Source organism: Ciona robusta, chromosome 11 (assembly GCF_009617815.1).
Source record: "Ciona robusta chromosome 11, ASM961781v2".
Lineage (NCBI taxonomy): Eukaryota > Metazoa > Chordata > Ascidiacea > Phlebobranchia > Cionidae > Ciona > Ciona robusta.
In genome coordinates, this window is record NC_143245.1 from 8,202,946 (window position 1) to 8,215,503 (window position 12,558).

Genomic DNA, 12,558 nt, shown 5'->3' on the forward strand with positions numbered 1-12,558 from the left:
CGCCGTTGTAGTCCGTAGAATTGTCACATAAACGAAGTCCTGACATTTTGTAAGCTTTCATATTATACTGATCCATTCTAAATGTAGATCTATCTTAATGCACTAACACAACGACGTGTTGCGTCTCTCACATTTTGGTCCTTTAGCAGCAAATACACAAGGAGGAAATGACATTTGCAACGCTTCATTGAAGCGCAAGATACCAGGTCTGCAGTCAAGCATATTTGTTACACTTCGTGCCTAAATCACATAAGCATGGTTCTAGTATGACAATTTGGACAACCCGTTAGTGACAACTGGGTTGAAGCATCAAGACTCGAACCTTTGGGTTACCACGCAAACGCTAGAAACACGAAAAAGTAACGCACTTGTTGTGTTATTTATTGCAAACAGTGATGAACCAAGCACTTAGTAATTTAAAATGAGGTATAATCAAAATACTCACAAATAGGCATCTGTTTAAGCAGAAGTGCAATCAGTGCATATATTCAATTAACGTATTGTAGGGTGGGGTAAGATGGTTCATATTTCTTTTCTCTTCTACCTACTGTCTCATTTGGTAGTGAACAAAGGATATTTAGATAATTATATATCGTATCGTCACGGCTTTAAGAGCTTTGTTAATTTTTAAAAGCACGATTCGAAAATATGGGATATTATGTGCTAAATGTATCCATCTTACCCCACAATACAATATAAAGTACTGTGAATGCTTAAGAATAGGCGAGGCATTTCAAAATACAATAGAAATAGTAATAATGCTGGGTATTAATAAAATATAAAGGCAACGATATGCAAATTAACAAATGACTAATGTAGGTTAATAGGAAAAATCAAAACACAAAATTTCGGTATATATATACTGCTATAAAAGTAAGTCTTAGATTGTTTTTTTTTAGGTACATGAGCAGTAGTGCGAAGTCCTATAATAAAACTGAATTCAAAACACGATTGTCAGTATATACTGTTCCGAAATAAAATACAATTCAAATAATGCATTGTTTTTATAGGTGAACAGCAGTGTAATATCTAATAAAGAGTAAATGAACAAGTTTTTATTTTTAAATTTTATCCATTTGAATATGTGGCAATTCACCTACATGTATTTAAACAGTGCAATACTTGGCATTCTACATAACACTATACAATGTTTGTCACTTATTTTGAATTTGTACCCTACAGTTTACATTAGTACCCTGGTCTTATCACAGCATCATTCTAAATAATCTAAAATTCCAAAACAATAGGTGGAAAAAATACATGAAAACCTACTTTGGCCCACCGTTGGAAACTATTGCATTAAAATAACTCATATTTCTGCCACATATTTGTATATCATGTACCCTGTATGGTTCATATGTTAAGTTAATAATCACAACGCGGTTTAGGGGCCAAAGGATTAAAAAAGTATTAAAATAATTGGAAAAGTCAAAATCTACTCGCTGTAAATAAACCAGGCACAAAATGAGTCACACATGGCCCACATGTTGAATTAAATGATTTAAACGCCAGGAGTTATTATATGCGTGCAAGTTATTCATAAAAAGTCAAAAACTCCAAAAATGATCTCTGCTAAAGTTTTGACCTTGTTTGAAATACAGGCATCGTACGAGTTAACCAAAATACCCCAAACTTGACTTGCAAAAATTTACCCATGTTTGAAACAATCTTCAACAATCACGAATCATAGTCTTCCTGCAGCATTGAATAAGTGAAACTATCGAACTTCGATTCCGGTCGATGGCGTAATAATTCCGATATTCCCCCAGCACTGCCTCGTGTGGTGGGAATGGTATCTATGGCGACGTCTCTATGGATATCGTCGAGTGGGGAAGGGGGAGGGGGTTTGTACGCTAACCATGCGGAAATGAAGAGAAGGACTGTAAGGCTCTGTAGATATGAGATAGAAATATTAAATAAATGTATTTTTTTTTTCCCCAACGACAGTCGTTAAACACGGGTGTTCTGTTTCATACACCTCGTCCCAGCTTACAAGTTACCACGTATGTCATTTATTTATGCTTGCATGGCGGGTAACGACAGTCGTTATAAGACGGGTGTTTCGTTTCATACACCATGTGCACGCTTCTGAGTTGCCACGTATGTAACTTTACTGGTGAATGCTTTCATGTATGGCTGACAGTTTAGACAACCCATGATGATCCAATAGGTTGGAGCAATTGCGGTTAAGTGTCTTGCCCAAGGACACATATGCCCAGTAAGGTAGCAGCGTCAAGACTCCAACCTGTAACCTCTAGACCGGAGGCTGGAATTCTAACTTTAACAATAATTATAATTATTGAAAACAAACAAAGATACCTTAAGCACAACTATAAGAGTTGCCATGTTAGATGACAGAGTAACATTCTTGTACAACCGGCAGAAACCTTGTTCTCCACATTCAGAACTCCATACCACGCATGCAAGGTCGAGCACTCGTCCAAATAATATCGGACCTGGGATGCTGCCGACGACTCGCAGGATCACAAACTGATGAAAATATAATGACAAGTTATTTATAAGAAGACAACCATGTTATTTGTGCTGGCACGTTTATTTTACCTTCCATTTGTTGGGGTGGGCCAACAAAGCAAGAAACTTGACGGTGATTTATTTAAAATCAATGCAGTATCACCAATTTTAAATATATAAAGCAGACTGATTACACAAAGTATCAAAACCTATTCCAGGGAATACCCATGTTGGTGCCTTTTGCAAAATGCACAGCCTACACCTAACAACAACATACACCTCATGCTCGCTGTTGAGTTGTAACATGTATGTATATTCCTATATGTAAGTAATGCATGTATTATATGATTAACTGGTAAAGGTCATGGGTGTATCGTGTATTTCTATATTAATATACCCACATTGTACACCGACACATTCTATACAAACCCCACCTTAACCCCAATAGCAAACGATCGCTGCGTGAAGGGCACGACGCGCAACACGGCTTGCACAGCAGGTGTTCCTGCCGAGAAGGTTGAAAGGATAGAAATAAAGAAAACAAAAAGGAAGATTCCACGTGTTGCGCACGTCGTGTTCGTGCAAACACCAGGTGTCGCTGTGTGGGTGAAGTTCGAGGAAACGCAACCACAATCCGAGTACGTCTGCGATAAAATAAGAAAAAAATAAAAAAATGAGGCAAAAAGTCATCTGGTTTGTAAAAACCTGGATAAACCAACAGATTTTGGGGTTAGTTGTTTCCAACGAAGTTAAAACGCAATGAAGATCTGGATAGATGTTGGGCTATTGTTGGTGTAAAACAGAAACATGGGCTCCAGGGGCTCAATACCCAATTATACTGGGCCTATACCAAACTTCAGGGCTGGTCTGCTTACCCAACCACCCCAGGTTTGGCGCCTATGCAGTACTTTGTAAGTATTGTCGCAGGGGAGGTTAAAGGGGCTCCAACTGCCCAAATATATTGTACCTAACTTGGTAAGTATTAAAACAAGTATAATAGGCCTGGCAACAGCAGTATATATATAGTTATACCACATACCTTATTATCAAATACACCCACACACCCAGCAAAGCATGGCGAGTAATAAGTCACCCCGTCCCCCCCACACACGGGGTCATAAAGGTCATTGTTACAATTACACGCTTGATTGCACATCGAAACATGTGACGTCGAGGATAAATTACTTTCGCCCATATATGGTATGGTGGCTCCCGCAAATTCTGGGGGTAAATTTGTTGATTAAATCATAAATAAATTGTAAATTTGTTTTAAAAATGAAAAATAAAGTTAATGTTTAAATATTTGATGAGGTATTTTTCTATGGCTGCCAATTTGCCATCCGTGTAAAGTTTAAAAAACATAACAGCTGCAGAAACCATGAGAGAAGGGTTAATGGCTGTGTGCCGAAACTCTGCTCGTTGTGTAAACCCCTCTATCAAACATTGGGTGAAATATAACAAGACAATTACAACATATTTTATGGGTCTGTAGCGTGGCACACCATGAGACCCAAGATTAAGGCCAAAATAAAGTTTTAACATGCTTTATTTTTTACAAAAAGACACTTAACTTATTTTTCACAAAAAAGTCTTTTAACTTGACCCACAATTCCGTAACTTCCTCTGCCAACACCAATACACACTTACTAATATCTGGGCAATGTTGAAAGAACATGAAACTTGTTGCCGAAGCAATCAACGAACAAATGGAACAAAACTTAAGGATTCCCGGCACGGATAATCGAGCTTTAGTTACGACAAATCCCCCGAGGAATTGTCCGGACACGCCTGCGAGTATGGCAAGGATACCTGTAGGTGTATGGTATTGTGTATTATTAGTATGAAGTGTAATCTATTCTATATAGACAGTGGCGCCACCCGGAAAAATAAAATTTCAAAAATATATTTTTTTAAATATTTTTTTAATTAATTTTTTTTTTGGTTTCAAAGAGGGGGGGGGCGCGACACCCTAAACACCCCTTGGGTAAGCCACTGTACATAGACCTATTATATGATGAAGGCTGTTTACATAAACTTAAAGTGACCGCTTCATTTATATTTTATGTTTAAGTCACCACAAAAAGAGGGTCATGGGGGTGAAATGGTATGTATTTTATATTATAAGTAAGATATGTGATATATTGTATACAGGTGAGGTTCTGAAGCAAGACATGCAAAAGGACTTGGAATGTAGACAAAAGTTGCTCATTACTCACAAATGGAAATTATTTATTCTTAATACATTTTTAATTTAAATAAAAAAAAGCAACTGAATCTGCCTGAAGTTGGGGTTTAACAATGACAAATATGATGTATGAATAGTCGTCATATCCACCCATAATGACATCACAGATCACAATGAACCACATTATGACAAACCTTACCAAAGTATGTTGCAGCTTGAGTAGGTGATAACGCAAACATGGATTCCAAATACTTTGGTCCAAACGTGGTCAACCCAATAACCAAGCATGCATCCATGGTTGCAGCCAATGTAACGAGGATAAATGTGGGGTTGCGCAATAATATAACAACGCTGTGCCAGATATGGGAAAACCTGGAGTGGGGGAGGTGTGTAGTTAATATTGGAATGAAACATCATGCATTTTACACCATGTATGCATGGGGGTACAGTCTATGGAACTGTTGTACCTTGACAGTGAGCATAGGTGTATGAATACACCATGTGTCTGGTGTATAAGAAGACACCCATGTTATAACTCGACAGTGAGCATGAGGTGTATGAATACACCATGTGTGTCTGGTGTATAAGAAGACACCCATGTTATAACTTAACAGTGAGCATGAGGTGTATAAATACACCATGTGTGTCTGGTGTATAAGAAGACACACATGTTATAACTGGACAGCGAGCATGAGGAACCCACCTGCTTCCTCCCATCCCATCCTCTCCCCTCTTCCCCCCATGAATCTCATCCTCCCTCCCCACTCTTGCATCCTCTGTGTTGGGAAGTTGTTTAGGAAGTAACAGGATGGGTAGGGAGAGAACGATGAGGATGACGCCTCCCACTAGAAACCCCAACCACCAAGCTCCAATCCATAACGAACTTGATTCGTTTATTTCAACTCTGGAGATGAAAAGGTATACACTAAAAATATATAACAACAATGGTTATAATGTCTGCCTTTAGCCCAGAGGGTACAGGTTCAAGGCTTGACGCTGTGGGGGTATGTGTCTTTGGACAAGACACTTAATGGAAATTGCTCTAACCCAGTGGGCACAAATAGGTTGTCCAAACAAAAACAGTCACCCACAAAGTTACATTCATAGACTAGTACGAGGTGTATGAAACAGAACACCTGTGGTATAATGACTGTCGTTGTTCCGCTTATAGTAAGTTAACACTCATGTCTCCTGGATAATATATGATATTTCTATTCCAACTTACATTTCGCCCAGATTTGTATAAATCGTAAGAAATCGACTCCCGAGTAAAAACCCCACGGCTGGACCAAGGACGGCACTTGAGTAATAAATACCTGCAACACATACAACTTATGTTGTACAAAGCAGAGTTTTAACTGTCAAGTATGCTAAAGTGTCGGTCAAATACATCTTAACATATATAAATAACTGCAACAATAAAAGTTACAGCACATATGATTACATTGCTAATATATTAGGGTTAATTTAAATAAGTTCCAAACTTTACGCGGTGGCCCATGGTCAAAATATATGTGGAAAAAGTGGTTAATGTAACAATGGTATATTTAGGGCCAGGTGTATGACAAACAATGAAACATTGAATGAAAAACTTCAACTTAATTTATATAAACAACTGTAAAAAGCAGTGCAACCAAGTCAAGGTTATTGTTTTGTTAACACTTAATAAAACTATTTGTCAAAAATATTGAAGTGTTGGTCAAATACGACTTAACTTATATGAACGCAAATGTGGTGCCACCAATTCAAGGGTATTGTTTTGTCTACAAGTAAAATATAAACATACAAACTTGAGTACTTGACATAACCTGTCAATCAAGCAAGGGGTTAACAATACATGGTTGCCACTTCACATTACACGCAATAAAACAAACACCCCACCATGATATAAAGACGAATGAACTTGCTTAACATTTTCATCGAGATATGTAACACCGAGGGTAAATAACGTTGTACCGCCGATCCCGTGTAATAACTGACCAACAACAAACAAACCCCTGAAAAATACAAAGCACTTGATCAGTTGTGACCTGGTGTGTAAAAGGATTAACTGGATTAACACCAAACTACTTTGATTTGAACTGATATTACACCTAACACAGAAATAGCGGCATAAACTGCATGTTGACTGAGAGCATTAGGTGTAAATAACAAAACACACAAGAAATTTGTATAAATTTACCTATAAGTTCATTACATTTGCATATCGTAAACACAAAATTTATTTCTTTCTTATTTGGAGAAGATCACATTACCAACAAAGAGAAGGAAAAGCCATAAAAAAAGCAGTCGTTATAACATACTAAATGTAAAAACTACTTAAATAAAACTGAAATATAGGTATAAATAACAATAATGTGGCTGCTAAACCCATATAAAACTCACATGTAACTCTTTAAGCTTGACTCCATACATTTTCCTTGTTCAATGGTTGAGTTACAAACATTGTGAATTTCCTCCCCGAATATATAACTTGGCGCAAAGTAATGCGGGGAGCTGAACACAATGGACCCGATGCCCATAAGGAAAACACCCCACCCTATCCAGAGTGGTTTGTGGCCTCTACCACCAATATATGTGATGATAAGGACCGAGATGCAGGATGAGATGTCATAACTGCTCGCTATGAGTCCAGTCTCTGTACTGTGCAAATGGAACCTGGGGAATAAGTTGGTGTTAGAGCAATAGAGCATTGGTTCAAAACCTATGGTAGGTGCACCACTCGTGGTAAATGAAGGTGTACATGGATGTAAAACTTTATGGCCTGCACCGTAGTTTTGCAAATATAACTTGGCTCACTACCCCAAAAACCTGGAGTGCTACAACCCATTAGTGACCACTGGGTTGAAGCAATTACAAGTAAGTGTCTTGCCCAAGGACACAAACACCTATCAGCGTGGACCATCGATGCAGTTTTCCTTTAGTTACAAATTATAAATGCAACCAAACTACTGAGCTACCATTCTAGTAAGTTTGTGTTTCATCAATTTCAATTTCACCTCTTTTCCAAAGTTGACACAATCACCCCAAACAATCCACTTATTATGAAGCCTTGTGCGATACTTGCGCAACAAAGGAAGAACAAAGCTCCTTTGGGAGTCGCAAACCTCTGGAGGAAAGAAATGTAAAACCTGGGAAGTAAGATCATAGTTTTAATGAGTGATTAACCTACTATTAACCTGTCTTTGAGTGCCTAGGATTTGGTTTTGTCTCATTGTAACTATCTACACCTCCAACATATTCCCATTTTTGGATTTTTTGGCTATGGCAGAATTGGATTGTACACTAGTGCCAAATATTAATATTAAGAGGTGTTTAAACCACCTCATTCTCACTGCCAAGCATCTAAATTTGTATCTTTATTCATCAAATAATTGGCTTTTTGAGAAACCCTTTATTTTTGCCATTGTGAGTTTGAGCAATACCTAATGTTTACAATATTATGTAAAGAAAGGATATAAATTGAATAAAATCTGGAACAACTTTCACGTCACAGTGACGTCACACAAACATACGTCACAACATGACATCACAACAGGCCTCGTACCTTCGTTTACCACTCCCACACCCCACTTGGCATCCGCACGACTCATCAGTGCTTGGATTTCCACGAAAACTGCTCGAACCTCTCGGTACCGAGATCATTTAGTTTGATCAAAGTCAACAAAACAAAAAAACAAAATATATACAAACAAATATTTAAAATAAAAACAAAAGAAAAGGAACAAAAAATCCCCTGAGTTGATACATAAACACATCGGTTTATAGAAATCCTAGTTTTTTTGTTATTAAAACAAGTTTCGTAAAAAATGACAACAAAACATACTTTTTCTTAGCCATTAAAACACATTTGTAACTAAAAATAAAATAGTAAATTTATTTCAACAGTGAAAGCCGTTTCAGAGACTATTTTTACGAGATTAAAAAAGCTTAACAAAAGTCAACGGGTGTTTAATTCCACGTAAATTGGTTTTCTACCTTTACAAAGTGGTATACCGCTGTGTTAAGCCAAAGCCATAACATCACGCCTGCTTAGTAACTACGTGAGTGAACTTGTAAATGCCAAAGCAAATTACAGAAAAATTACTTTTGCTTAAAAATGTTAAAGAGACTAGAATATAGACGTTAAAGCAAAGCCGTGTTAAAGCCATGGATATAATGTATAGACAAACTTATCTTTTAAAAGGCGACGTATGCAATTTATTTGGGCCACCAACAAATGCATTCCGAGCAACCAATATTATACAGTAGGCTGGGAGAAGACGGGACACCTTTTGCACATAATATCTAACTATCCTGATCATGTTAACAACGGTCTATGTGAATCGTGAGGATGCGGTTTAATAATTTTTTGAATGTCCTTTGTTTACTAACAAATAGGACAAGAAAATAGAATTAAAAGGTGTCCAATCTTCCCCACCCTACAATATATATAGTGTATCAAAATGTACGGTCTCCACACTACTGGTTTACGTTATCATATAGTGTGTTTGCCTACTCTAGTTAAAATTAGGTTCCCAAGTATGTTAGCGTTGTTTATGGATAAATGATGTTCTCTAACGTTTCTTCAAATAGTTTAAACTTTTTCGACAGAAATACTGCTGTTGCGTGCTCATGCGTGAATTACAAAGTTTGGGTGATAATATATGACGTCAGAGACCTATGACGTATAACCTCAAGTTGCGTAATTGGAGTTAGAGCGCGTTACGGGTGGCTATTTTGGGTTCAGATTGCGTCAAAACATCTCAAGATATTTCAACCTGAAGAAACCGCATGGGAAGTTACTACACGCTGGAATGAAAAATTGTAACATGGGGTTTACCATTCGCGTTTAAGATGCGGTAGTTTACCCGTAACGTGTTTTAACGTCATTTTGTTGTTTTGTCTTTCCTAAAAAAATATATCAAAAAAAAACAAGAATCCGAAACAAACCGAATTAGATGTATCTGTTCGACTACGATAACAAAGATCAAATTAATTCAAACAACAAATCGACAGCAGTTAAAACAACGATTACTGTATGGGAACTATGTGCTAACGGTATTTATTTTACCCCACAGTACTATATTAACTAAAACAGCAAAGAGAAATAAGGAATCTGCAACAAAACGCAAATCATTACCATCAGGTACGAGGTGTATGAAACAGAACGTCCATGTTATAACGATTGTGGTTGCCCCGCCATGCAAGGATAAAGCACAAGTTTTATTCATTAAAACACGCTATGTATAAAAACAGCCAAAAAAGTATTTCTCTTTTCACTTAAATTTAACATTTACGCGCAGCTAGAAAGTAGAGACAGCTTTGAAGTTGGTTTATGGCTAAGGTTCGGTTTGTTTATACAAGCTTATGGTAACACTAACAGCCTGGAGGGACGATCGTTGCTGGAAATGTAGTCGCATCTCAAGCTATCTGTCTTAATACAGAGAAAACGTGAACGTAATTACATCGGAGTTCAAGCGAACCAGCTTTAATTACGCTGTGGTTGAGGTTGTTAAACAGCGCGCTTTACTAAGCGTTGCACGGCTAAGGAACGTTGGGCTAGAATAGTTCTGTGGGTTTACTTTTAGCTTTGGGTTTTATAAGAATATAAGAGTGGGGGGAGATTGAACACTTTTTATTTTATTTTTATTTTTTGGTAGTAAACAAAGAACGTTTAAACAATCATAAAGCCGTATCCTCACGACTTCCATAGACCGTTGTTAATCATTTAAAATACGATCAGGATATTTCGATGTTATGTGTTAAAGGTGTCCCATCTTCCCACCCTACTGTAGGCCCATGTTCTGTCGCCCCAAACGTATTTGTAAAAATTTAGTTCAAAATAAAACCTTTTTTCTTATTGGCGTAAATGTTCAGGATATAATAAGTGTAAACAGCGTGAGATAATTGCTTATTGCCTTGAAGATGTCCGCCATGTGGCAGATGATACGCTGTTTTAAATATATCTGCGTTAAATTTTACGCCAGAATACCAGATATTAATTGCCAGTGTTAGCGCCATCGCCCTAATAAAGTACATCATTGGCGGATTAGATAATGGCGGAGTTTAAGCGACTTTCTCATACCTTAGTTTGATATCAAAGGCTTATCCTCTTGTAAGTGGTGCAACGTTCGTGTAACCGGTTCAACGAAATTGACCACTTCGCGCTAGCGAAGGTAAAGAAGGAAAAAGGCGGCGAGAAAGAGGAAGGTTTTTAGATTAAGTTGGAAATCGTGTCAAAGTCAGTTGGTAGATGCAAAGACTGGAGTGCGTAATATTAGTTTAACGTGTTAAGGATAGACATAGTTCATTAGCAAGTGTATTTGTTATAAATATGAATTTTGTTCGAAGTGGGATTTAAAACGGAGAGAAGGGAGTTGGCAGCAAAAGGACAATCGTGAAAGATGGCTACGAGTGAAACTACTTGAGCAAAAGCGTCTGATAAAAGCGTGGCTGCTAAACCAAAATAACTTTTTAATACACGACTAAAGTTCATGTACAAGTGTGTGCGTATACGAGTGTTACAGACTCAACAACCGTTCAAGTTTAGTGCGCTTATACGGCGTAAGTTACACTTCAAGTGAAGCTGTATAATTAAGTCTACGGGTAATAAAGAGCTTAATAAGTGTCAGTTCGCCACTTCGTCGACACGGATGAGGTTTTGCTTGAATTATTAAAGTTAAGACGCGCTTGGTAACGGTAGCAAAATTAATTTGGATTTGCATCTATTGTTGCACAACCACAAAGTTACATACGTGGTAACTTGTAAGCGGGCACAAGGTGTATGAAACAGAACACCCGTGTTATAACGAATACCGTTGCCCCGCCAGGCGAGGATAAACAAAGTACATATATTCATTTAACGATTCGTAACTATACCTGCTTTGTTGCATATGGATATAGTAGGGTGGGGGAAGATGGGACACCTTTTTATTTTATTTTTTCCGCCCATTTGGTAGGAAACAAAGAATATTCAAATAATTATTAAACCGTATCCTTACGACTCCCATAGGCCGCTGTTAATTGTTTAAAACTTGATCAGGATATTCGAGTATTTTGTGTCAAAGGTGTCCCATCTTCCCCACCCTACTATATTATACACTCGTTACGACACCAGCGTCGTGCATACAGTTGGGCAACGACTACACTGATTAGTTGCGAGTTTTGCAAATTACAGTTAATTTGTTAATTAACGATCTCGTAAATGGTAGGATTAGTAGCCCGTAAAACCAATTCGACGACCAACAATAGCTTTGAGGTTGATTGTATGTGTTCGTGTAGATCCATATCATAAGCCGTAAATCCGCGCGTGCGTTTAAAGTGCATGTTTAAGAACTTTTAAAGGGATTATCTGAAGATAATATGTTTCTATAATCGTTTGTTGTTTAGCAGAATCCTGATATATTACAAGTTGCATGACCACAGTAAGTCATACATGCGCGTCGGTTTATTGAATCATCGAGTATCGTAGTATTGTACAACTGTTACATAATACGTAACATAGCGTTATAGTGTATTGAGTTTCTTAACTAAAATACCTCAACTGAAAGGTTTTGATTTCGCTTTATAAGTTAAGGTTAAAGGGTTAATACAATAGAAAGGTTATCGCTGACAATACTTATAAATTGTTTGTTGTGTAAACTTAATATAGCCTACAGGTAATGATTTCCATGTTTTATAAAAGCGTAAAAACACAAATACAGTAAGGGTATACGTAGTTTCCTATATAGGTCTGTACAGTGAGATACAATATAGCGTACAACCTGTACATTAGCATATGCTAACTATATGCTGGATTAAACATGTAAACTTTTCTATGGCTGTGTTATAGTGAAAGATATATATATATATATAGTCAGTTTTTTGGTTGCCTTTGGTGGTAAACAAAGAACATTTATAGAAATATATAATCATATCCT

The 12,558-nt window shown here is 37.2% G+C and overlaps 1 protein-coding gene across 1 annotated transcript; it reads right to left on the reverse strand.

Moving 5' to 3' along the window:
- Positions 1-360: 360 nt before the first annotated feature.
- Positions 361-8,388, reverse strand: LOC149729102 (solute carrier organic anion transporter family member 4A1-like). The gene is made up of 12 exons (XM_089889119.1): positions 8,205-8,388; positions 7,657-7,788; positions 7,043-7,315; positions 6,539-6,654; positions 5,883-5,973; positions 5,361-5,561; positions 4,857-5,029; positions 4,120-4,281; positions 3,512-3,693; positions 2,907-3,116; positions 2,320-2,490; positions 361-1,890 (listed from the first exon to the last, which is right to left on the reverse strand). The coding sequence occupies exons 1-12, from the start codon at positions 8,300-8,302 to the stop codon at positions 1,678-1,680; spliced, it is 2,022 nt and encodes a 673-aa protein (XP_089745245.1). The 5' UTR covers positions 8,303-8,388; the 3' UTR covers positions 361-1,677.
- Between the last annotated feature and the right edge of the window lie 4,170 nt (positions 8,389-12,558).